Here is a 27,322-nt window from a genome sequence, read left to right on the forward strand (position 1 = left end):
GTGAAAACAAAAAAAAAAATTATTTGGTCAAATTATTAAAATCCATAATTATTTTTTATTTTAAACTAATCGTTTGATTAATAAAATTGTCAATCTTTTTCCATAGTCATCTTTAGTACTAAGCAAAATTTTGACGAAAACGATGCTTTATACCATAAAAATTCATAAGGGAGAAGGGCCTGATTATCCAAACTATATACCTTAACTTTGTTAGGAGCAAGATTATTGTATCATTTATGTTATTGGATCTCGACATTTTCACAAGGCCGGATCAGATTCAAAATTCAAAGCATTTCTCAGTCTCTATGTTGGACACCGTAAGTTTTTGAAATTGAATTTATACCCATCAAGACAATAATTGATTAACTGTGATAATGATTGAATTTAAAATTCAACCCATTAATCATTTTATATAATAATAATTATTATTATCATAATGTTTTAGCTCTTATCGTTTTAATTTTTGGTCAAAATTTTGTTAGATGAAAACCGTTAGTTGATTAAGCCTCAACATGTACGGTTGACGTGATATTTTACATATGCTTAATTGATGACATGACACGTTTCATATTATCACTTTGAATGATATGATACATAACACATTATAATATTAAGTGACGTGACATATGTCACCTCATCAATTCAATGTATATAAGAATATCATATTAATAATGTGTATCGATAATTAGTCTATTAACGATTTTCATCTAATAAAATTTTGAACAAAAATTGAAACGATAGTCTAATTTTATCATTGTTCCTTATACTTATAAAAACAAGTGTAACATGAGAGTGTTACGTGAAAGGAAAAGAGAATGAAATAAACTACACATACAAGGGCAATGAAATTCAGACTTCGAAAACAAAAAGATGTGAACAACCTAACTACCCATTTTTGGTGTCTTTCACACATTCTTCATGCTTCATTCAAATATCCAACATTTTAAGTGTTTATACATACAATCCAACGTAAATAGAATTAAATTTACATATTATAAATTTATTTTATATAGTTTAATTTTTAAAATTCATATTGTAAATATTTTAAAATACTTGTATTCTTATGATATTTTGGTATTATCAAATTTACATACAAAGATTAACAATTATTTATTTCCTTATAAGTTAGATTCTTGATCGAAACGGTGAGTTTTAATATATAAAATTTATAAATGTTCATAGTCTATAAATTTTACTAAAGTGACTATTATATTCATATTTTAATTATTTTCTTTTGGAAAGTTGAGGTATTAACTTCTAGACGACAACTGTCTGAATGTGTTTTCATAAATTGTCTTAGAATATTAATTATAACTATGTAAGTCAATAACTCATCTTAGTGATGGAAAATCAAGACGATTTCTTGTTATAATTAGTTGGAAACTTTGGTGGATAAGATTTATTAATTTTTCATTATTTAAAACTATAATCAGGGGAAAGTGTTATAGGACGGTTACTAAAAAAACCGGTGTTTTTATTCTCTTCTTCCTAGCATCAGTTTCTAACGGTGACTATCATTGTGTCGAATTTTTTCTGTTTACAAATAAAAGTTCATTCGACTTAAAAATAATAATCAGTGGTGATTTAACTTTTAGAACATTTTACTCAGTATTCCGCAATTATGATTTCAATTTTTTAATTTCTTCTTGTCTAACACTTATATAGCATTTGTAAAAGTGGATATATTATTAGATCTATTTGATTATTTTATCGGAAAAAGTCACAAGTGTTTTTATACTAATATTTTTATAATTAAATTTAAGAATAAAGTATACAAACGGTAATTCGACTATTAAAAATTATAAAATAATTTTTAACTATATGAAATTATTTTGTTTAATCTCCGACTATTAAAAATTACAAAATAGTCACTTGACTATTCATACGTTTCAAATTCGTCAATTTTTTGTTAGAAAACGATAATCGTTTGAGCTAGATGTTAACATGATGTTTCAACAAAACAAAGCCCTATAGTTGGGACCAATTTTTTACCATATCACAATCAACATGTTAATGTTCAGTTCAGACAACCGTCAGTTTTTTTTTATCAAAAATGACAAATTTGAAATATATAAATAGTTGGATGATCATTTTATGACTTTTAATAGTTGAGACTTCGAGAGTAATTTTATATTTTTAATAGTCAATGAGCTCAATAAAATAACACCTTATAATGGAGAAAATATTTGTATACTTTACAAAATTATAAAATATTATTTAAATTATTTTGGTATAAATATTTGTATAAATATCATTTTATATAAATATTTGTATATATTAAAAAATCAACACTAGATCAATAGAAAAACTATAAAAATGTATTAATGGATTTAAATATTATTTATGACAATATTTTGGTAATAATAATATAATATAGAGTGATTTTTTATATTTTTAAAAAATTATTTAACATAACAAAATTTAACATATTATTTACATTTCTAATAATCTGACTTTTTTACAAATATAAATTTATCTAAAAAAAAGGGAAATTTCGACTTAAACCTTATTGGCAAAAATCCCAACCAAGTCCCTTCTATACGGCAAATAGGACCGTCGTTTATCTCCTCCTTTCAACGCCTTATTCCTGACGTTAAATCCTTCATTCGTCGACGATTTTTCGGCTCTCTTCATCTTCATGGCCTTTACTACGTCGCCTTCGCTTTTCTTCTTCTTCTTCACCGTCGTCGTCTTTGCTATTTTTTCACTCGCTTTTTCTTCGTTCTTATCAAAATTCAGAAACGAAGATGAGACGTTACCGTCACTGTTGCTCCTCTTAAGGAAATCCTTTATGAAACGCCAGCGTTTTGAAGATGATCCGGTCGACTTACTCTTCTTACACCTGTTCGGTGACGATTCCGTTGATTGTTTCGGTTTCCAAACACAGTACATATCGGTTGGCAGTCCTTCAAGCTCGTCCGCCTCCGATGAAGATGAGGACAGATTATCTCCGTCGCCGATAAACAGTTTTCTCAACGGAACCCGAATAGATTCTTCGTCGTCGTCGTCATTAACACCATCGCCGTGCTTGAAGATTGGAAACGACGAGAACGTTTCAGGATTCTCATGGAGATTATTGGCGAACTCGAATTCTTCATCATCGGGAACGGCGTCGCTTTTGATGTCCCGGCTAACCGTGGCGGCTATTTCAACGAGCTTATTGTTACCAGAAGAATAGATGCTGAAACTGGGGCAAAACGACAATTCCGAGCTGTCGTTCTGCATCTGAAGCTTTCGGATCATAAATAAAAGAGGTAAAGCCTAAAAGAGAGTTCAATATTTTTAAGTTTCTTGAGTATCGTGTGAACGTATTTATACGCGAAAAACAAAGATTTTTTTAAAGTGACTACAAAGTTTCTAATTGGCAATCTTGAAGCTTGTTTACCTTTATTTTTTTACTGTTGGCTCAGACGTGTGATTCACATTTTTATGATGTTTTGAATAAATTGAATTTATATTTAAAACTTAAATTTGATTGGAGATAGAAGTTTAATTATTTAAATTAATAATTCAAATATCTTAGGTTTTAAATTAATTATTTGCACATTAATTTTAGTTAAAATTAATTTAAAAAATTAATCTTTTAAATCATTCAGGGTTGAATATTAAAATATTTATTATTTTAAATATTTTTCGAGAGTAAATTTAGTAGATTTAATCAAAGTTTATTGCAGTATTCTAGAAAATCTGTAGATAAAAAAAGTCCAAGACTTTCTAGACTGTAAATCATGTAGAAAAGAAAGTAAGGCATGATGACATGACGTTGGTTGATGAAGTAAATGATAAAACTAAACTTGATCGAGAGGCAAAGGCAAGTTGGCCTGGAATTTGGGAAGTATTATATATATATATATATAAACTAACATGTTGACAAAAACTCTTATATTAAGGGATCATGTTTGATTTATTCATGACTATTAAATTACTCTTAGTATATTGAGCTGTATTTTTCTAGATGGCATTGAAATTTTCATACCATCTTTAAAATTATACAGCCGTGTTCTTTTTTATTTATTTATATATATTAATTAATAAGTTAAATATAAAAAAATATAAGAAAATATGTTATTTGAGCGGAGGATAAGCATGCACTAGCAATATCCATGAAAATCTTAGCCATCGAATGTTATTTGGTGAATCATTTTGGATAATAAACCATATGTTAATTCCACCAATACCTTAACAAGAACTGTCGGCTCATGTTGGCTTTAAGCAGTAACTCGGGGGACACTTGTGTTTTCTATACATAGTTTCTCTTTAATGGGATGGTTAGGGAAAAACACTGGTTAGAAGTGGTAGATGTTAGCGTCAGAGGAAAAGACTAGTCAGAAAAAGATTTGAGAGATTTTGACTCTCAAGCGTTGCATGCCATTTTCTAAAGGGTATACTTAGAGGTGCGAATGATTATATCATTTTACGAATTATTCATTAATCGATTTTGTATAAATTTCGTTTATTAAATTTAAGCGAATATAAGTAAATTTTTTTTTAATAAACAAATAAATACGAATATATATATATATTCAATTGGTTTATGTTCACGAATAAACTTGTTTATAAGTTCATGTACTTAATTCTTATTTTCCTTTTATTTTTTACATTTTAAATATTGATCAATATATTGACTAAATTGAACATAAGATGAATTTTAGAATTCAAACCGTGAAGTCTAAGAAATTTAAGAATTAGTAGTGTAATTTCACCATTTTTAATAAAAGGATAAAAATAGTGTTGATTGTCAAAAACGAGTTAAACGAACATGTACGCTAATGGTAGACGAATGAACACAAAAACTTTAAAAACTAAAAAAACATGAACACAATAATAAAAATTTAAACGAACATAAATTGAATATAAACACATTTAAAAATAAATAGACGAAAACAAACACAAACACAATCTCAATTCATTTATATCCCTAAACAGGGATGGAACTACATGGGAGGAGGGAGGGAATTGCCCCTATCCCCAAACTTTGATGGTTTAATCGGTTTTAGGTCATTAAATTTTTTGAAATCATTACAATTAAGTCATTTCCCCTCCTAAATTTATTGGTTTAATTATATTTTAGGACCTTTTTAGTTTTAAAAAATAAAAAATTGGCTTCTAATTTTTTTGTTTTAATTACTTTTAAAGATCCTTCAATTTTAAAAATAGTGAAATTCAACCAAACTCCTTTAATTTGTATGGTTTTTTCAATTTTAAAATCTTATTTATTTCAAATTTAAATAATTTGTCCTTCTCATAGTTCAATCTTGGCTCCGTCCCTACACCTAAATATACCAGAGGGGACTGTTATTATAATATTTATATTAGAATTTTAAAAATCTCTTTACAAATGAATTTTCTCTTTGAAATCTCTCCTTCACACATGCCATTAGAAAACCCTAATCTTTACCTCTGGACTCTAATCTGAATCTCTGAAGGCAAAGTCAACGAAATGTCTTATGATCTTCGTGTTTGTATTTTATCATGTTCCATAGGTCGAAACCGGGTCTGGAAAGCCCTATAGGTGAACAGAGGTAGCAATGTAGTAATGGCAACGAGAAGGGCGGTGAGCCAAAATCGAATGCTTGGACCGCAAGCTTCGATAAAAACCTTGTATGCCGTTGTAGACAATGGCGGCGGAATCGAACCGTAAACCAGCAAGAATATAAACCAGAGGGTGATGCTGCCCCATATGAAGAGGTGCTGGATCCATGTGAAGTAATTGATTGAGAGTGCCATTTGACAATTTACAGTCAAAACCACACATGTGTACATTGTAAGCCCGAGAACCGAATAATCGGCGACATGACCATCGTTGCGGAATGCTTGACCAGTTATCGAGTTGATGGTTAAGAAGAATATGATTATGGAACTAAGAACTCCATTGAACATCCAGCCAAGTATACGGATCCATCGGAAGAGGATGTTCTGTACGCCCTCTTGGTACAATAAAGGATGCTGCAAAAAGGATTTACATATAGTAAAAGAATTGTATTCAGTTCGCATGCCATGAAATCCAGCAAATGTACTGCATTAGTCCGAGATATAAAGAACCATTTACCTCAAGGCAAAGACTGGCTGAAACGTCTTGATCGAAAACACCAAGGGCTATTACCGGAAGTGAAGTGAACAGAACATTATAGCACGACATGTACCAATCATTATAAGCTGGCTGACCGGAGAAAGAAGCATAGACCTCAAACCAAAACAAAGTAAATCCAAAAGTGATGTTCTTGTAGAAAAAGTAGCATATCTGCAGTTACAAGAAAAATAAAATTATGATGCTTGCCTAATCTGTCCCCAAAAATATGGAAGAGAACAGCAGACAATATCATTCTCGAGAGTCGAGATACGAAAATCATCAGAATATCTCGGCTTAGTTCCAGAGAGAGAGAGGACAGAACAATTTTTACCATCATTGCGATTCGCCTGTAACACCAATGGCCATGAACCAATAATAAATTTTCCAGAAAACGAAATTGAGCAATTGAAAAATCACTTGACATCACAGCCTGCAATTCATATGAGTTAATAAATGCGAAATCAGAAAGCCGGACAATTACAATTCATAATAGATCATGTTATTATCATTAACTTGTTCGTATAACATGGATGAACTATCAAGCATCGACCAAAAATCATTACCAAAACCAGGGTACCGAAGACTATGGAAATGAAATATATATGTATACCTGCATCCCCTCAACACCGCTGATGCCGACTCCGATATCAGCCTCTTGAATCATGCCGACATCGTTTGCACCATCACCGATTGCTAGTGTTGTTTTACCTGTTACAGATTTCACCAGTCTAGTAACCTGCATATCATCTAGAGTTCTATTAAGATCATTTTCATGAAACTCCCTTAGTTTACTAGACTCGCCTTAACACAGTACTTACAACAGCTTTTTGTTTTGGGGAAGATCGACAACATATAACAGTAGCACAACTCATTGCTAGATCCATAAAGCAGTTTACACGATTCTCGTCCACAGCAAAAAACAAGGACTTGCCATCGATAATCAAACCAAACTCAGTCGAACTTTCTTTAGCTACTTGAGATTTTCCATCACGTATTTGCTGTTCTACACTTTCAAGAGAAGCCTAAAAATAATTATAGATTCAGATTTTCCGCCCAATAAAGACTGAATTAACATCACTTTAAGACAATGTAGGTTGTACCTGTGCAATGATGTCCTTATCCCCTTGTTTCTCAAGCTCTTCAATTTGTGGTAACTCGAGCGTGATCACAATCTGTTTCATTCCAGGTCTTAGTAGACCGCATGCATACCTGTAGAAATATAGAACTAATAACATTAATATTTACACCCGACATTAAGACCCGATAAGTCGGATTCAACTTGTTAGAATACCCTATATTAATAGCAGTTCCCTTCTTGTCGCCGGTCAAAACCCATATCCGAATTCTAGCCCGTGCAAGCTTGTCAATACAGCTTGGGACCTGAGTAACAGAGAAATAAAGCTGTTTATTCAAACCTAACTTATCTAGTTCACAAATTACAACTATGATACTTGGACTCCGATATCAGAGCCGGATGGAGGTATGTATCCAAATATGCATCGGACATAATCGTCGGACACGGGAACTTTAAGATTAAGGGTCTATATAGTAACTGACCCCCTTTTGTAGTTTGTCTTCAACAGCTGTAGCACCGAGAAGGATTAAATCCCTTTCAATCCTGTCAGCCAATTCATCCAACAAATCGTCTCGATCAGCACCTACAGAAGTTTTGGCCTTTGCATATTCTTGTTCCCACATTTTATACCCATCATCGTCGAGTTCACGATAAGCAACAACCATGGTTCGTAGCCCTGCCTCGGAATATCTTTCGATATGCTCCTTGGTCTGCACCTTGAACATCCGGCCATGTTCTGAAAGCCTTTCAAACATCACACTGAATAACATAGTGATAAATGAAATTCTACATCAGCAACTGCATAAAATTCCACCAAATATATCCGAATGTGGCTTTATCGATTCAAATTCTGACCTGTCTGCACCTTTAGCAAGGAGCAATAACTGTTTCTCCGGGCTCCTTATGATTACAGACATCCTTCTGCGAGCACTACTGAACTCCAACACATTAAGAAGCTCATATACTCTGAAATGCAGAAACTTATTCATTCATATGCAATGTAAACCTAGGTCATGTGAAAAAGGTTCTGAAACGATTACCTGTCAACTGTTTTCCCACTAATAGGATCCAATTCATGCAGTTGTATGCTGGTTTGATCCCTTACGAAAAACTGAAAACCGACTTCTCGTGCTGCAATGACAAAGGCTGCTTCATCGGCTGACTCGGCTTCATAAACAATCTGGTCCGATTCTGTTACTTCAGGGACGGCTGTATGGCATGTTCCTAAGACCCTAAAGAACTTCTGTATGACATCCGAGTGAGGTTCATCCATCCATTTCCCGTCCATAATGCGTTCATCCCGGAAGTTGAAGCCCTTAACATATTCTCCGGATTCCACTGCATCTATAGCCATTGGTTCATCCAATATCTCACCACTTTTCCTAGCCAATGCAACTTCTACCTCGGTCATGCCACGACCGTAGGCAGTGCCAGCAATTGAGCATTTCACAAACTCCATCGAGTTACATGTCAAAGTTCCAGTTTTATCGGAGAGTATGGTATAGACCTGACCGAGTTCCTCATTCAAATTCGAAGTCCGAGCATGTGCCGGCCTCTCGGTTTGCTCATCATACATAGCCTGGTCTTGGTTAATGAAAATGCTTTGTAAAACCTTGCAAATCTCAATGGAAACATACAATGATATAGGTATCAAATACCCGTATAACATCAGACCCGTCAAGAAATGCAAAAATGCAGCCACCAAAGGTCTCCTCGGGTCAAAGAATACAGTTGTGCTATCTGGTCGGAGATACCACCGTCTGTAATCTCCACCATTATCTTTTTTAGTCTCAATTCCGAAAGATAGAGACCCTATGAATGATACCAAAATCAGAGTGATGAAAAGGACATAAATTATCTTATCCATCCTCCTCTCAATCCTAGTCCTCTTCGAAGGAGGGTCCATAGCATTCTGCATTACTTTCGTATCATGTCCGGTGAAAATAACTACGCCATAGATGTAATCAGTATTCTTCAGTTTAGAACCTCTCAAAAGGATTTGTTGTGGGGAAAGTGAGTACTGTTGACATTCATAGTACAATGTTCCAATGAATGAATAAAGATGTTCATTCGGGTCCTCACACTTGATCACAGCTCTAAATCCCTTAACAGTCTCTACATCACGAATGACGGATGTTACCCCTAAGGCATGTTTCGACTTTAAATTAGTCTCTCCATCAAGGTTCATCGTCTCGACATAACAAACACCGTCTTGGTAGCCGGAGGAAAGTAAGAATAGATCAGCAGGAAAATATTCATCCTTATGCACCTTGACAAGGTCACCAACACAGATGTCCTTCCATTTGATTTCTTTGAATGAGCCATTTCCATCATAAACTTCAACCTGTCGATTGTTTGCCTCTACATCCTGAATCCATGGAGAACAACTTCAGATAATGAATAAAAAGGTGGGAATCGAAATAAAGTTTCGAGAATCACCTGCACTCTTCGATGCCAATCTTCGATGCCTTCTTTGGCCATTGTAGCTCCGATCACAATGATTAACGGCACAACAATGCTTGGTCCCGAATACGGTGCCAACGGACTAAATGAAACGCAAGCAACGACGAGAAAGTATACATTTGCAACCCTCCTAAATTGCTCGAACAAGGACTTTGGGATAAAATTAGCTGCTGTATACTTGGTGGTGGAAACATAGTTTCCCCTGTAATTCAAACGAATTTGCTCTTGACTATCAGGTTCATTACAATACACCACTCTCGAGTACCCTTTCTGCCCGATCCTGGCATGTTCATCGGTCGTACTCGGTGGTCGACAACAGCACGAAAACGAGCAAAGTTTGCTTAAATGTATACTGCTTTTCCTTACTCTAGCCATGTCCAGAGCTTAAAATCCAAATGAGGAATCTCTAGTTTGTCTATACAATCACAAATTCAACCCAAATTACCCTCACAGTTATCAAAACTCATTAAAATCTTCCAAATTTCATTACATGGGAAACCAAAAATTCACCCTTTATATCACACTATGAACAATAAACACAAATAAAATCACCAAAACAGAAACGAAAAACAAACCCAATAACTCCAAAACTCCTATCTTTTAAAGTCCAACACAGAATGTACATGAACTATCATAGAAAAAACTATTAAAAAAGAACTCTACTTCCATACGTTAAATTTATAAAAAAACATGAAAAGATACTTAACTTCAACAATTTAAAACCACCCAACAAATGAAAAAAAAAACTTCTATTGTAGCATCAACGTGTTTTTCATTGAAAAAATAAGTTCCTTACTTTGAGTTGGAGTTCCGAAGATTTCTTACTTGTCTGAAAGGTGCAAACTTTAAAAGAAGTGTGAGAAAGACAACAAGGAAAATAAAAGTGAGGCGCTCGCTTTGCATTAGTGTGTGAGTAGTTAGCTTTTACCGCTGGTATAAGCAACAGCAAACCATGAAAAAATCATCGAATTTTTTTGAACATCTTCCATAGAATACTGTAACATATACCTTAAGTAAAAAATAATAATCACTCTAACGTCTTACATGAAAAAAATTATTTTTCTCAAAGCATTATCTTTATCAATTTTGCCAAAGTTATATAGTTTGAGTTAATTGTTTTTTTAATATTTTGAAATGGAAGTTTCATTTTAAATGTAAGCTCTATATTGCTTCTGAATTTTAAAATATTATTAAAAAATATTTTTAAAAAGTGTTCTTTTTTAAAAATGTTTAGAAAAAGTATGATCTAATTAAAAGTTTTTAGTGTTATTAAAATAAATTAAATAATATTTTGATATAAAATTTTCTAAAAATTAAAAGTGAAGAATTTTTTAATTTAATCTTCTTATTCCAAAAGTCATCAGTATTCTCTATTTTTTTAACTCTAAAAAGTAATAAATTTTTTTTATTCCTTTCACACATATAGAGGTACTTGATTTATGTTTATATTTTCATTTAAGATAAATTTGTTCACCAATTCAATGTCACACATTATAAATTACTATAGCTAGGTATTCAACATATTGTAATACATACATTATAAATTATATACACATTTGCTTTTAAAATTAACTTATATTATGTTTTCATTGTCACATAATAATCAATATAGAATAAATTAATTTAATAAGAATTATTTTTTTAATGTCAATTTAAGAATATAATAACGGATAAACAAAATTCGTGTTAGTTCAAAATAAAAATCTCTAAATTCATATTTTTATAATTGGCATTGTCTAAATCAACTGTAAATTCGTATATTCAACCTACGAAGCCATATGGAATGAATTATCATGTTAAACACATCGTATCTCTTGGGAGGATCATTCACCAAGAAATGCCTCTGTACTTCCTTAACGTTCTTCACCATCCTTGTATATTTTTCTTCAGATATTCCCATAAGAATGTTCTTCAAGTTCGCCATTTCGCTCATCGGAACTTCGACCGAAAACGAGTCCCAATTAAGAACATCACTGAAGGGAAGAACATAATTTTTTGATAGTATCACCGGAACACATTCGGCGTAGATCGATTCCACAATTCTCGGACTTGCAACTTCGTGCCCGCTCGGACATAAGCAAAATTTGCTGCTCTTCATCATTTCAGCATAGGAAAGCCCTTGTGGGAGTGTTCCGTATATTTGTATGTCTTTATCTTTTCCCTCCCAATGCTTAAATAGAATTGCCCTTATTTTTCCGTGGTATAAGTTGCCGGCAAAGAACGCTAAGATCGACCAATTCAATGGAGGCGAACTCGTCGTTAGATTCGTGATCTTCCCTGTTCTTAGGTTGATTTCTGGAAGTGATGCGTCTTTCTTCGGATTGAAATATTCTGAAATATTTGCATTGCATAGAACTCGGATGGAATTGTAGTATAGTTCTTTCACATAGCAGGTTGCCCTTGGCCCCTGTGAAACAGTAAAATAACATTAATTCGAACTGTAGCATTGAAAAAAAAATCGGATTCAGGTCGATTATCCAGCAATATTTACCCAATCATGGCAAGAGAGCATGAAATGATCGACTCCAATGCTTCGATTCCAATAAGGATACTTGTTCGATATGATCCGAACATAATCGACAACTGTCCGTTCCATCACAGCTTTGCTGCGGATAACAGGATCGAACAGGTGCTTGAGTATCATCACGACACTAAAAGGAAGAAAATAAACATGAGCTTCGTTAGGATCCCACGTTCGATACGTCATATCCTGTTCCATTAAGCTCAAGAACAGCCCTTCCGTGGAGTATATGTCCTTGCAAGATCCGTAGTGAAATAATGGCGGCTCCCCTTCTTCGTATACAAAAACCTTGAACATCTTTTCCATTAACATATAACTCCTGAAAAAAAAAATCGACGTCGTTTAACAAATGATAGTAAATTCAATGCATTGAAGTAATAATTTTATGTTGACTTCGTAAAGTGTTTTTTTCAGACAAGATTCCAAACCCTTAATTTTCCCGAGGTTTCATTAATGACTTCCTAATTTCCATGTTACAAGGCACATGGAAATCAACTACTTACAAACCATAGATTGAGATCTCGTGTCTTGGATAAATTTTATATTTGAAATAAAAAAATGAAAAAAAAAACTCGAATTCAATTACTGTAGAATGTAGATCACATTCTGATACAATGGACTAAAGGGTAGTACCGGTGAAATGCATGTCGGTTCCGGTAAATGTCGCCTTCCAAGTAGTCGGCATTGGAGTTTAACATGGCGTCTCGTATTGAAGCTCTAGCTCTAGCAAGACCAGCTTCGACCATCTCCATGCTTTCGTCCCGGGTCTTACCTCTTCTCGTAATGGATTCGTCGTCCGAAATCCTTTCTAGATGTATGAATTCTTTGGCCTCCTGCAAAAATAAACAACATCGAGGAATGAAATAAATGAATCTGAATCCGAGTCGATGGCGATTTCGAAGAGATGAAAATATACACTGGCAGGAAGGGGTGAAGTCCGGGTCCATGGAGATCGAAAATGAAGCCATGATAGTTCTTTTGAAACCTTGGATAGGAAAATGGGATAAGCAACAGCGACGGCTATCACTGCTAAAAGAAATAAGCTTGCGTAATGTTTTCTCATTTTCCCCCCCTCTCTAGAGTGATTGAAGAGTATAGGGACGATTTTATAATGTCGCCAATTAGTTTGGACCTATGAACTTTACAAATTGGCATATCATTCGACACTTTAGTGGAAAGGATGATCAATCCACTAAAGTTGAAAGCCCGATATTATAATTTTGAGCTCAGTTGAGAATATATGAAATCTTAATTTTAATCTTTGATCATAATATTAAATATATATAAAAAATAAGGTAGTGTTTGGTTGGATGGAATCCCTTGGAATTGGGATGAATTGGAATCCAATTCCACCACTTTCTCATGTTTGGTTCAAGTTTTCTAAGGGAATTGGAATCCTTCGTGACTTTAACTTTCCATCAAATAAGAAAAAAGTGAATTCCATCGAAGAATGAATGGAATTCAATTCCCTTGTTGGAGGGAATTGAAATTTGACCATACTACCCTCATCTATCTTTGGTAACTTATTTATATATTGAATACAAATATTTTTTATTATTTCGGGTCGGGTTTCTAATTCATATATTCGGGTCGGGTCAGGTGAAACTTTATTTTGGTCGGGTCGATTTTTTTAAGTGTGATATTCGGGTCGGGTCGAGTTCGGGTTTAGGGTGAAAAATACCCGACCCGAAAATATATATAATTTTACCTTATATATTTAGGAATAATTACAATAATACCCCTCTCTATATATATTTTTTCAATTAAGTCACTATTTTTATTGAATAAAAATATTTTTTTATTATTTTGGGTCGGGTCGGGTCGGATTTCTAATTCATATATTCGGGTCGGGTCGGGTGAAACTTTATTTTGTTCGGGTCGGGTTTTTTAAGTGGGATATTCGGGTCGGGTCGGGTTCGGGTTTAGGGTAAAAAAACCGGACCGACTTGAAAAAAATATATAATTTTACCTTATATATTTAAGAATAATTACAATAATACCCCTCTATATATAATTTTTTTCAATTAAATTAATGTTTTTATTGAATAATTTTTTTTATTATTTTGTGTTGTGTCGGGTCGGGTTTCTAATTCATATATTGAATAAAAATAGTTTTTTGGTATATTTTTTTGTAACTAATTAACATACTCCAATTAGAATGTATCGAAATATTGCTCTATCTTTTGGTAACTTATTAACATATGTTAATTGCGATGATTTTAACTTATGATGTTTATTAAAATGATTTTTATAATTTATTGAAATGAATAATCAATCAATCACATGAAAATTTAATATTTTTTAATTTTTTATAATATATTACTATATGTAAATTGTAAAACAAACTAAAATAAAAAAAAAAAAAAGAATGACAATTCTGTCATTTTACATTACTAAAATCAAATTCATTTGACATGTCTGTGAACCAAACAAAATATGAAATTAGATTCCAATTCCATTTCTTGCCAACCAAACAGAATATGTAATTGGATTCCAATTCCTAAGATATTTTAATTCTTCCCAGATTCCAATTCCCTCATAAACATTCCAGCGAACCAAACGCCACCTAAGGGTAAACTATATGGATGGTCCTTTATATTTACAGTCTAATTGATTTTGATTATCGGTTAAAAAATAAGTGGGTTTGGTCCCTTATGTTATCGATCTGTTCAATTTTAGTCATTGAACGTTAACTCTTGTTAACCCATTAACAGAAGTCTGAGTTTTCAATTAAAAAAAAAATCCACGTGTCTCATATGTCTCATTTTTCTTCTTCTTGTTTCGTTCTCCCCTCTGTCACTCACAACGTCTATTTGAGCATCAAACAGGTTAAAATACCTCAACTTGTTACCCGTATCTGCCACACCTGAGTTCTCTCTAAATAGAACGTAGTCTAACTAGATCACGTCAGTGTTGAACTCATAAGTGAAGAAAGGTAAACATTGACCATGAGGAAAGACCCAATGTTCTTGAGTACTACTAAAACTGTCATCTTTAGGTTCCTTTATCTTCTTATTTTTGAATCAATAATTTTTTTTCCAGGCATGAAGTTATTGGTGAGGTGGTGGAAGTTGGTTTCAATGTAACCAAATTTAGAGTTGGAGATGATGTTGGATGTTACAGAAGCCATGGTTTTTTTTTTTACGTATTTGATTTTTCATGGTTTATTTTTGGACATGTTTTAGATGTGAAGTCATGGTTGGTTAATTTTGATTTAGATTGACTAATTATGTAACAACCACATGCTGATGCGGGCGACCCGATCTGATCTGAGGTGTCACATTAGAGCTACTGGAGCGATCTACAGTAAAATTCTCGAAAATTTTTAAAATTTCTGCTAAAGCACGTAAAATCGTAAAACAACTTATATATTAAAAGTAGAATTTGACAACATCCAAAAATAAAAACAGATTTCAGACTCGGATATAAAAACAGAATACAACCTATATGCCCCCTAATCACATGCATCGTACTCCGCAAGTAACGCCGATGGAACTCTAATACTGATGTTGATAGTTGTACTAAATGAATTAACCTGATATGAAGAGTAAAAGAGTGAGCTTTGAGAAGCTCAGTAATACTGAACTACCAAGTGATGATGAAGGACATGCATATAATAGGCAAGCATAATTTTCCTTATTGATTTAGACATCTAAAGATTTTTGTGATGAGTTGAAGTCCCAATGATATTTCAGGTAGCAAAGGACAGGAAACTTACAGTTCAGAAGAAATGTTCGGAGAAACATGTTTAGTAGATCAGAACAGGGTGTCTAGTGTGTTCCCACAAAACCAGTGAAAATGTACACATCTTTTTTTTTTAAAACAATAACAGTTTAGAATGTATTTTTAAAACCATGGCAAAACCCTCCAACAGAACACCAATATACAGTTTCTCATAACTGCATCCATAAGGACTTACCCTAGGCCTATTGGGCATAGGTGTCAATCTAAGGGAACACCTTGGGTCCATAAGGTCTTACCCTAGCCGAAGCATAGGTGCCCACCTGAGAGGAGTGCCCTTAGGTTCATAAGGACTTACCCAAAGCACATAGTAGAGGTGTCACCCTAAGAGAGTTCCTTAAGGTCTATAAGGTCTTACCACTAGGCCCATTAAGCCTAGGAGCCCATCCAAGGGTCACTTTAGATCCGTAAGTAATTACCAGTTCGATCAGTCTGAATATATAAGGAATTATCAGTTTGATCGATCTGAACCTACCATAAGGAATTACAAGTTCGATCGGTCTGAACCTATATAAGGAATTACCAGTTTGATCGAGTTGAACCTACAAAGATTTCATACCAGATCCCGGAGTACCCTGAAGAAAAACATTTTTCATAAAGTAACCAGTGGTAGCAGGAAATTGGAGTTCAGACATATCAATTTAGTAGAAACGATATCCAAAGATCATGAATCAGACATGCAAACTTAAAACTTCAGTAAATCAGAAATCTCAGTAAAAAAACATTTCAGAACATATAAAACAATCATATAACACATATGGAACACACTAGATGATCCAGTTATTTTCCGAAGGTAATAGTATTTATCAGGTAGGGAACCATGAAACTTCTGTAAACTGATTAAATTCATAAATAAAATCCATATAAAAGGGTTTAATAGCTGACAGATTCATCAGTTATTCAGGACATGATTTATCAAGATCATATAATATTCGGATATTTTTCGGAGGCACTATGTAAACAGAAAGGTATTCATAATCCTTTGCATCAAAGTTACTTGTGATTTCAAATATGACATGAGTGATTCCATTATTCAGGAAATCAGAGACATTTGAGTGATTCCATTATTCAGGAAATCAAAGACATTTCAGATATTTTGGTTCTTGGATAATTTTCAGTAATTTAACTCAATAAGGGTAGAGCAAATATTTGTGGTATTCAAGATTATAAAAATTGAGTTATCAGGATTTCGAGTCCGATTGATCTACATTTCTCAATATTGCGATACTTGTCAATCATTTGAATCGCGATAACTCACAATTATTCACTTCTTATTACTAATCGCACTAGCTGATCTGATCAATATCATAATCATCTTTGATCAATTCTTGAGGAGATGAATATGTATTCCATTGGTATATATTTCATCTTCGCGTCGTAATAGTATCCAAAATGTCCGACAACTTGAGTCATGCTCCATAACCTTTAAAGACAATACAATCATTTAAGTTCATAGGTGTTCCCATAGTTTATCCATAGTCCTTTTTACACTTTAAGGGTATTATCGTCATTTCGTTCAATTCTGTCAATGGCATTATTTCCGATAAATTAGGCTTGAAGGTATTCTAGTTCCTTTGGAGTTTAGGATATTTTGGTCATTTGAACATTGAAGGTTATTTTTGTTATTTCATAGCTCGAGAACATTCGATAATTCTGATCAATCCAAATATATGCACCTTTTCGAATGTTAGGATCCGATTATTAGTGACTATCCAAGCAGATCGTGAAGTTAACAGATGAAATAATGATTTATCGAATTAAAAATACGAATTCTCATGGTACTTTCGCTCTCAGGTCAATCTAGACTTTTTTTACCCTATATGGGCAATTTCATAATTTATAATCAGGTAGTTTAATTATTAAAGTTTTTAACGAGGATAAATAAAATTTAGAAATTTCGAGGTTATTTTCTTTTCCGGATAATCGATGAACTTGAAATCATTCTTATCATTCTTCTTGTGTCTATGCATGTAGTCTGAGCCTTATTCAGTTAAATTTTATTTTATTTCGCAATTGGACCGAGTTTAGAATTTTTAATTACACACATGTAACCGTATTCAATCATGCATTTACCAAAACCAACATGTTTCATGCAACATATTGTCTTGGATACATAACAAAAGAATTTACGTCAGAAACTGAACTTAATCGAAAAATCAAATTGAATCAGAAAATAAAAAAATGGAAAAACGGCTTACCGAATGCAAATTTGGCAAAACAGACTTCAGATTCGGACTCAGTAAATCAAAAAACATAAAATAAGACTTTTCGATAAATTTGACTTTTTGTCAAAGTTAAAGTTAACAGGTCGGGTTGGGTTGACTCGATTCGGGTCGGGTTAAATCGGTTTTGGGTCAAACATACCCGATTCAGACTGGGTTGGCGAGTTCGGATCGGTCCAAACCGATTGGACCAGTTCTAGAAGGTTTTCAGGGTGGGCAGAAGAAGCTCACGCACACGTGAAGGCGCGTAGCGACGGGCTTGAGGTGATCGATCGATTCTTCTGGGAGCATCTACACATCAACCACAAGTTAAAAACAACCTATTTACAAGTCAAAACATTGGGAAAATAATTGAATCAAACGATCGAAATCTTAACCACGACAGACAGTGCGAACAACGACGATGGACGGTAAACCCGGTCGGGTTTTGATCGGAACTGGCCAGTGAGACATCTTCGACTTAAATTACGACGATCGACGGCCGATCTCAATGAGGAAAATGAGGGGCTATGGTCGCGGAAGGTGTCACATTGACCAGTCAAAGCATATACTTTTATAAAAACCATAGGAAATTTAAAACTTCTATTCTATAAAGTAATTCTTTTACATAAACATGTTTAAAACCTTAACAGACTCCATCAGAGCGTACATATATAATGACTTAGTTACATGCCAACATACTAAATTATATGACAAGACATACTTTACAAAATATTTCTGATATGAACTTTGTGCGGAGATATGCTGCTTTACGGATCCGAAGCTTGATCTTCTGACTTATCCACACCTACGTGTAAGACACTTACACGCTAAGTCATAGACTTAGTGAGACATGTAAATGCACAATGCAAACTAATAAATGCATACATATATCATGTAATACACATCATAATTACATACCTATTAAGCCAATCATTAACATATTTCCTTGTTATTAAATCTATTCCATCATATAAGCATATATTTTGACATAAACATATAATATAACTCCAAAACACAATAATACATGAATAAATAATAATGTCATATCATACATAATTACATATCATCTCTTATCACAAAACACATATGCACTCATTATCATTATCTTCTTTTCTATTATCATATGATTTTAAGCTTATCATTTATACCTGTCATATAGCACCGATATCATTTCACAAAGAACACATACATTAACATAACACACATGTTGAACTATGTTTTGATATAACAATTTAAAGCAAAATGGTTTTTGGAATTGAATTGAATTTACAAAATATTTTTGGACTTAATTGAATTTATTCAAAGTTTTAAAAGGTTTCAAAAATAATTCAAAGTCCATTAAATTCGTATTTGAGCCAAAATGCTAAAGGGTGTCAAAGTGCATCCATGTACCCATGCAGTGCATCCATACATCCCTGCAGTGCATCCATGCACCTGCACTAGTGCATCGATGCACCATGCAGTGCATCCATACACTCAAACACCAAATGCAATTAGTGCATTGATGCATCCTTCTGTGCATCGATGCATCAAGGTTGTGCATCGATGCATCCTGATGTGCATCCATGCACGAAGGCTGCAACGACAAGTAATGGCTAGTTTATTTGAATTTAATGAAGGGATATCGATGCACCATGATAGTGCACCGATGCACCATGTTATGAGCAGCCTTTTTGAGTAGAAAATCATCCCCAAACGGCTCCAAAACATCCTCAACGGCTATATACAACATCAAACACATTCCAAGCTATAAATACAAGCTAAGGACACTTGAAGAAGTAAGAAAACAACTATCCAAGCAATCAAACACAAGAGAATAGTTTTTCATTCTTATTTCATCTTTCTTTTGTAAATATTTTGTTCTTGTGAGCTCAATCTTGTAAACACCTACCTTAGAGAGGTTTTCTTGTTTACTTATTTTATCCTTTTGTAAAGGGGAAATGTTCTAGCTTATCCCGTGTAAAATCTAGGGAAAGGTTCTAGTTTAGCCCGAAAAAACTAGGGAGTTGTAAGGTTATCTCTTTATCCTCAAAAGAAAGAACAAATTAGTGAATTTGTTGGAAAATCGTTGGTGAGGAGCTAAGGTAGTGGACATAGACTTTGGTTGAGAAAGTCAAACCATTATAAATCGTTGTGCAATTCTCTATCTTTCAATCTCCTTACTCCCTAAATACAAAACCGTTCCGACCCCTCTTTACAAACCATTTCAGTTGTCAATTCGAGCTTCCGAAAATCCCAACAATTGGTATCAGAGCCTAACTCGTTAAGAAGGTTTAACCACCTTGAGACGATCCTCGAAGAAGCTTTACCAATTTTTGACGCAACCGACAAAGAAATGACTTTTTCCTCCGGTGCTTATTATCTTGAAGAATATCCTATTATGGATTCACAACCGGTCAACAAGCCACCCATCTTTAATGGAGTAAATTATACACATTGGAAGAATAAGATGATGTACTTTATTCAATCCTACAATCTAGGAGCTTAGAACTCAATCATGGACGGTTACTCTCTCCACCCGGCAAGTACAACGATTGGAGTAGAAAAGAGCAGAAAACTTTCTAGCTTAACTCTAAGGCTATACATATTCTATTATGTGCTTTAGGCCCAAATGAATATGGAAAAATCTCATCTTGTTCCAGTGCCAAAGAGATTTGGGATAAGCTCCAAGTCACTCATGAAGGAATCGACGAAGTGAGGGAATCAAAGAAAAGTCTTCTCAACCATAGCTATGAGAACTTCAAGATGAAACTCGATGAAGATATCAAAGCTATGACGGATAGATTTTCTGTGATTGTCAACGGTCTCAAGGGATATGAAGAAGTAATCCCTAATGAGAAGCTTGTGAGGAAGATGATCTACTCTCTTCCAAAGGAGTGACAATCGAAGAAGACGACCATTATCGAAGCAAGAAACTTAAAGTCTCTCACTCTCGACGAGCTAATTGGTTCCCTTCTCACTCATGAGATGATGGTGAAGAAAGATGAAGAAAGAGAAGATAAGAAAAACAAGAAGAAGAATGAGGTAAGCATTGTCTTCAAATCCACCAATGAAAGCTATCAAGATTCAAGTGATGAGGTGGATGAAGACGATGATGAACAAGAAGAAGAGATGGTCAAGCTCTTGAAGGAACTCAAGAGATTCATGATTTCCAAGGAAGTGAAACATGAATCAACCAAGAAGAAGAGTCCCCCGATATGCTTCAATTGTCAAAAAAGGGCATGTCAAGTATGAATGTCATTTTCTAAAGAAAAAGGGGAATAAGACATTTGTTGCATCATGGAGCGATGAAGATAATTCCAATAATGAAGATGAAGTAGTCAACCTATGCCTCATGGCCACTCAAGAAGAATTCGAGGTATCTTCTAACTCAAATGAATTTAATTTATTTACTTTTGATGAGTTACAAGATGCTTATAAATAGGTTGTATTTGGGATTTGAGACCATGAATTCCAAATATACGAAATTAATTTCAAAACTCAAAATTGAAAATAAATCGATTTTGAAATCTAGAGTTGATTTTGAAAATCAAAATAAAATTTTGAAAAATGATTTAGAGCTTTCAAAAATCAAAATAAATGATTTAGAAAAGATAAATTTTGAGTTAGGAGTTAAGCTTAAAAGCTTAATAAAAAAAGAATTAATTTCTAAAAACAACCTATTATGTTTAGAAATGACAAAATGCTCACATTGTCATTTTCATGGTCATAAGGAACATACTTGTCCTTTGAATAAAGAAAAACGCTTTAAAATTAGGCAAGTATGGGTTCCGAAAGGAACAAAGGGGCATAGAAACTAATGTTCAAGTATCCAAAGCAATTTGGATACCAAAATTTACTTAAATGTCTCTTGTAGGTGTGTGGGAGCAATGGTGATAAAAGTGATAATATTCAAGATGCTCTAGCCACACATGAAAAAGGAATGGGTAACCTCTAAATTTAATGCTTTTGATTTTGGTTATTTGGTTGCTCATTTGGATTTATGCATGCATGAGTTTTGATTTTGAATGATTATGCATTGTTTTAATCTCATGTATGTTGAAAAGATGTTTTATGATGAACATTTTAAAGTTTTAAATGATTTTTCAGAATTTTTAGTTCATCATAATAAAATTTTGGTCAAAATTAGTTTTAAATGCAAACGATATCTCTCTAACAATTCCTATCAACTTTTCAAATACTTTGATTTTATAAATTTTAAATTTTGACCTAAATTTAAATGTTTATGCATGTGATTTAAAATGCAAAAGATATCTCTCTAACAATTGATATCAAAATTTTCAAATGCATAACATTTTTGGAAAACTTTATGCATATGAACTTAATTTCAATAATTGATATTGCAAAAAATATTTTAGACTTGGATGTATTGAATTTCATGTGCTACTAACATGTTTGTTATTCTTTGTTGAAATTCAATTTTGTTTAAGTGTCATGATCTTAAAAGCTAAATTTTGTTTGGAATTCTATTATTTAGGGGGAACTTTGATTTTTCAAATGATTTTTAAATGTCAAATTTACCACTTACTCTCCAAAGTTATTTTGAACTTCAAAGATTGAATTATTTTTGATATAACAAAAAGGGGGAGAAGTTTGGTTTGAAAAATTCAATTTCTTAATGAAAAAGGGAGAGCTTAACATTTTCATATATTTTCCAACAATTGTTAACAATTGATATCTTTTTCATTAAACAATTTATTAAGGGGGAGTTTTGCCAAAAATAATTTTTCAAATGTTTTGTTATATCAAATAGGGGGAGATTGTTGAACTATGTTTTGATATAACAAATTAAGGCAAAATGGTTTTTGGACTTGAATTGAATTTACAAAATGTTTTTGGACTTAATTGAATTTATTCAAAGTTTTAAAAGGTTTCAAAAATAATTCAAAGTCCATTAAATTTGGATTTGAGCCAAAATGCTAAAGGGTGTCAAAGTGCATCGATGCACTAGTGCAGTGCATCCATGCATCCCTGTAGTGCATCCATGCACCTGCACTAGTGCATCGATGTACCATGCAGTACATCCATGCACTCAAACACCGAATACAATTAGTGCATCGATGCATCCTTCTGTGCATCGAATCATCAAGGCTGTGCATCGATGTATCCTGCTGTGCATCCATGCACGAAGGCTGCAACGGCTAGTTTATTTGAATTTAATGAAGGAGTATCGATGCACCATGATAGTGCACCAATGCACCATGTTATGGGCATCCTTTTTGAGTAGAAAAATCATCCCCAAACGGCTCCAAAACATCCTCAACGGCTATATACAACATCAAACACATTCCAAGATATAAATACAAGCTAAGGACACTTGAAAAAGTAAGAGAACAACTATCCAAGCAATCAAACACAAGAGAAAAGTTTTTCATTCTTAGTTCATCTTTCTCTTGTAAATATTTTGTTCTTGTGAGCTCAATCTTGTTAACACCTACCTTAGAGAGGTTTTCTTGTTTAATTATTTTATTCTTTTGTAAAGGGGAAATGTTCTAGCTTATCCCGTGTAAAAGCTAGGGAAAGGTTCTAGTTTAGCCCGGAAAAACTAGGGAGTTGTAAGGTTATCTCTTTGTCCTCAAAAGAAATAACAAATTAGTGAATTTATTGGAAAATCCTTGGTGAGGAGCTAAGGTAGTGGATATAGACTTTGGTTGAGAAAGTCGAACCACTATAAATCGCTGTGCAAACCGTTCCGGTTGTCGATTCTAGCTTCCGAAAATCCCAACAACATATTTATTATCTTTAAAGCCCATGCACTCTTTTGATAACTTAAGGTATGTGAGTACATAGAGGTTGTGCACAATGCTGTCACCACAGCTCGTATAAATCCCACTAGGGGTGCGTAGAATTTGTCTCGTAGGACCACTATGTCCCGAAGGACCACTGTGTCCCGAAGGACCATTCCTTAAGAACCATATACATAATACAATGGACCAAATAAGTGTACTGAAGTACCACATATACGTTCCACAGAATTACATATATGTCCCGAAGGACCACGTAGAACCCTTGACTCTTGGCATGCCAACTATACCTATAGCTCTCATAACACATGACATGGACATTACTTTTTATATATTTTCACATATTTACTTAGGCACATAGTTCACTTTCACATAACATATTTCCATGTAATTCACATTCACTTATCACATAGCTTTTCACTTTTACTTGTATTCATTTTCACATAGTTCATAGTCATGATTCTTATCTCATAACACATGTTCGCATATACATGTTCTCATACAATCCCTTCATTCAATTATAACATTTAATCTAGCTTATTATATTAACATGTATTCACATCATTCATTTCGCATATATAACATATCATATAACATTCTAATAGAAACACATATGAGTCATATTACTTTCACATATATTTTATCATGTATCTCATGATCATATGACTTATTATCATAAATACATGCATTTACATAGTTCATACATAAAGATGCATTCAACAATTAGACATATACATTTACTCATATACCATACATCTAACACCATATCACTACATGTTTATGCTTTAGTACTTATATCATATAATATTGGAATTAGACTCATTGCAAGTCTTAATTCCTTAACATAACGTACACTTACTATCATGTACTCACCTGGTCTCAATGAGCACTCTTAAGCTCTTGTTTTCTTTGCGTATCTTACTCTGCCGACCTATCTGAACTTTTCTTTCGATCGATGTCTACACAATCATATATTTATACTATCAGTATCCTATTGATATACTATAATCTATAATTTCTTAGACTGAAAGAAAGATTTATTCCATTTCCCATTGAAGTGCATCGATACAGTCTACAGTGCATCGATGCATTCTTTAACATGTGCATCGAAGCACTATCCATGCATCGGTACACAAATCACCTTCAATGTTCTAGTCTTAAGGGGGTGAATCGATACACTCCTTATGCACCGATGCACTAATTGCATTCGATATTCATTTATTTGAGAGTGCATCGATACATATTGAAGATGCATCGATGCACACAACCTATAATTTCCATTTTAAGCATGAAATTCACTCTCTTTTCATCTCAACTCTTCATCTTTCACCTCCTTTAATATTCCTAACTTTCATACACACACTTACACTCATTTATACTCAATAATCACTTCTTTAAACTCAACATCCTATCTTTTATGGCATTCAAGAATCACACTCAATTTATAACATGTTCTAAATCTAATTCTAACACTTCATATTCCTTAATCAAGTTGGTGACAAGTCAAATTCAACTTCCAATTTCATTTAAACCCTCTTATTCTAATTTTCACTTGATCACCCCTTATATTAAATCTTCCATAACATCTTTATATTTCGTTTTTTATCTCCTTTTAAGTTCTCTTAATCTTTCCTAATGCTCCATCAATTAAAACCATTATTTTAATTACAAGAAAATCAATTGAAAATCAAACTCACCTTAGCCATGAAGAGCTCATATTGAGAGGAAGAATAAGCTGAAGAAGACTCTGGAGAAATTATCTCATTCCCACGTGTTTATTATCCTTTATAAAGAGAAATAAAAATCTTCCCTGTAAAATGACCATAATACCCTTATTACTTTCAAACTTTGATATTAAATCCATCATCAAAACTTTTCATTTAAGTCCTTGAACTTTCCATCTTTTCTGAAATTGGTCACTAAATTTACCAAAATTCTATTCTGGTCATTGACCGACTTTTGGGATGTTACAAAAGGGTATGGGGTTCACATGGTTGAATTGCTAGACAAAGGTTTAATTTTCACTACCAATGAAAAATGAGAAAATTCATAGTTAAATCCCTAAACTTCCCAAAGTTTCAAAATCGAATTACAAGTTTCTAGAACTTGCAATTTAGTCCTTTAAATTTACTTAAATTAATAAATTTCAACCCCTAAAATGGGGTGTGACAAATTATGAATATTTGATGTTGTTTATAAAGTTGTTGATTTCCTTACCATATATGAATTTGCATTAAGTTTCCAAATTCACAACGCGAATATGTAAATCACATTGCGATTTTCCGAATTCGTGTTGCGATTTTCCAAATTCGCAATGCGATTTTCAAATTCGTAACGCGAATATGTAAATCACAACGTGAATCTGTAAATCGCAACGTGAATCTGTAAATCGCAACACAAAAGTCAAATTCGCAAAGCGATTTCCAAATTCGCAACACTGAATTTCAAATTCGCAACTCAATTTTCGAATTCGCAACAGGTTTTATTTTCGCAACACAAATATTTTGGGTATATAACTACACAGCAAAACAACTCATAACCTAAATCCTTAAATCTCAACTCATTCAATCTCCATTTCTCACTCTCTCCGGCGAAATACGTTCCTATATCCAACGACGTCCTTCCCCTTCTCTATTTTTTTACATAATTTTATTTCTATATAATTTTTCAATGATTTCTCTCCCAAATTATCAACTATCAACTTAATAAAGGTATGTTCTTCTCTAAGTTAGTGATGATATATAGTTTATAACTCTTTTGTTTAGTAAATTAATTTACAATTTGTAGAATGAAATCATCTAATGATGATCATGTTTTGATAGATTTGTGTTTTGGAGGGTCATGGGAGAATGTTCATGGTGTTTTACAATATATGCCTTTTACCCATGAATCTTCAACTAAAACTGTCATTAAAAAAGTTAACTTATGAAACTCTAATGTTACGTGTTGCAAAGAAATTGAATTTAGAGCCTCTAATTGGATTTAGGCTATCTTATCAGAGAAAATGTAAAGTTTATTTGTTAACCGACAATGAAGATATTGAACGATTCGTTGCTTACATTAGTGTTTCGCAAGAAGATTATGTTACATTGTATGTTTTTGAACCTAGAAGTAGTGAAGTTGGGTCAGTAGCGGGTAGTAATCAACTAAGTTCTTCAACCCCAGTTTATGGTGCTCACAATGTACAACGTTGTTATCAACCTCAAAATTTAATGGTTCTACCACAATTTCATCACCAAGAAAATTTTGTTTCACCACATTTCCAATACCAAACACAATATCAAACACAATCTCAAAACCCACAACCTTTTCCTAATCCAAATCCTAATCAACTTTTAGCACCAAATTCCGGTTTTCGTATTGACCAGTTAGACGATTATGAGCCAACAGAAAAAATTGTGAGTACTAGTCAGTATTCGAAATTTGATCTTGGTCAATACCTGGACTTTGATCTTGGTCAATACTCAGATTTTGATGATGTTTCAGAAAAAGAAATAAACCCTG

At 33.3% G+C, this 27,322-nt stretch overlaps 3 protein-coding genes across 4 annotated transcripts; all 3 read right to left on the bottom strand.

The window, feature by feature from the left end:
- Positions 1-2,478: 2,478 nt before the first annotated feature.
- LOC120147715 lies at positions 2,479-3,308 on the bottom strand. The gene has a single exon (XM_039161026.1). It carries the CDS (start codon positions 3,241-3,243, stop codon positions 2,500-2,502), a length of 744 nt encoding a protein of 247 aa, XP_039016957.1. The 5' UTR covers positions 3,244-3,308; the 3' UTR covers positions 2,479-2,499.
- Positions 3,309-5,421: 2,113 nt separating this feature from the next.
- LOC120147714 (probable phospholipid-transporting ATPase 8) lies at positions 5,422-25,361 on the bottom strand. Of its 2 annotated transcripts, none has more exons than XM_039161025.1 (11): positions 25,351-25,361; positions 8,186-9,356; positions 8,001-8,111; positions 7,628-7,904; positions 7,362-7,450; positions 7,171-7,279; positions 6,889-7,092; positions 6,681-6,806; positions 6,402-6,500; positions 6,050-6,241; positions 5,422-5,946 (listed from the first exon to the last, which is right to left on the bottom strand). In XM_039161025.1, exons 2-11 carry the CDS (start codon positions 9,331-9,333, stop codon positions 5,446-5,448), a joined length of 2,856 nt encoding a protein of 951 aa, XP_039016956.1. In that variant the 5' UTR covers positions 9,334-9,356; positions 25,351-25,361; the 3' UTR covers positions 5,422-5,445. The 2 variants fall into 2 exon arrangements, with proteins under 2 accessions (XP_039016956.1, XP_039016955.1); XM_039161024.1 differs by lacking the exon at positions 25,351-25,361 and adding an exon at positions 9,591-10,018 and having other exon boundaries at positions 8,186-9,519.
- On the bottom strand, positions 11,350-13,192 carry LOC120147506 (probable glycosyltransferase At3g07620). The gene is made up of 4 exons (XM_039160867.1): positions 13,046-13,192; positions 12,763-12,962; positions 12,100-12,448; positions 11,350-12,015 (listed from the first exon to the last, which is right to left on the bottom strand). The coding sequence occupies exons 1-4, from the start codon at positions 13,190-13,192 to the stop codon at positions 11,350-11,352; spliced, it is 1,362 nt and encodes a 453-aa protein (XP_039016798.1).
- Positions 25,362-27,322: the final 1,961 nt, after the last annotated feature.

This window comes from Hibiscus syriacus, unplaced genomic scaffold (assembly GCF_006381635.1).
Source record: "Hibiscus syriacus cultivar Baekdansim isolate YM2019G1 unplaced genomic scaffold, ASM638163v2 tig00110940_pilon, whole genome shotgun sequence".
Classification (NCBI taxonomy): Eukaryota; Viridiplantae; Streptophyta; class Magnoliopsida; order Malvales; family Malvaceae; genus Hibiscus; species Hibiscus syriacus.

Excerpts from the sequence above, each read along its gene's own strand:
- LOC120147715 (XM_039161026.1), bottom strand. The coding sequence starts at position 3,243 with ATGATCCGAAAGCTTCAGATGCAGAACGACAGCTCGGAATTGTCGTTT.
- LOC120147714 (XM_039161024.1), bottom strand. The coding sequence starts at position 9,983 with ATGGCTAGAGTAAGGAAAAGCAGTATACATTTAAGCAAACTTTGCTCG. Across the intron at positions 9,520-9,590 it reads TCGAAGATTGGCATCGAAGA|ATTCAGGATGTAGAGGCAAA; the intron begins GTGCAGGTGATT and ends TGTTCTCCATGG. Across the intron at positions 7,451-7,627 it reads AAGACAAACTACAAAAGGGG|GTCCCAAGCTGTATTGACAA; the intron begins GTCAGTTACTAT and ends TCTGTTACTCAG.
- LOC120147506 (XM_039160867.1), bottom strand. The coding sequence starts at position 13,192 with ATGAGAAAACATTACGCAAGCTTATTTCTTTTAGCAGTGATAGCCGTC. Across the intron at positions 12,449-12,762 it reads AACCGACATGCATTTCACCG|GAGTTATATGTTAATGGAAA; the intron begins GTACTACCCTTT and ends TTTTTTTTTCAG. Across the intron at positions 12,016-12,099 it reads TGCTCTCTTGCCATGATTGG|GGGCCAAGGGCAACCTGCTA; the intron begins GTAAATATTGCT and ends ACTGTTTCACAG.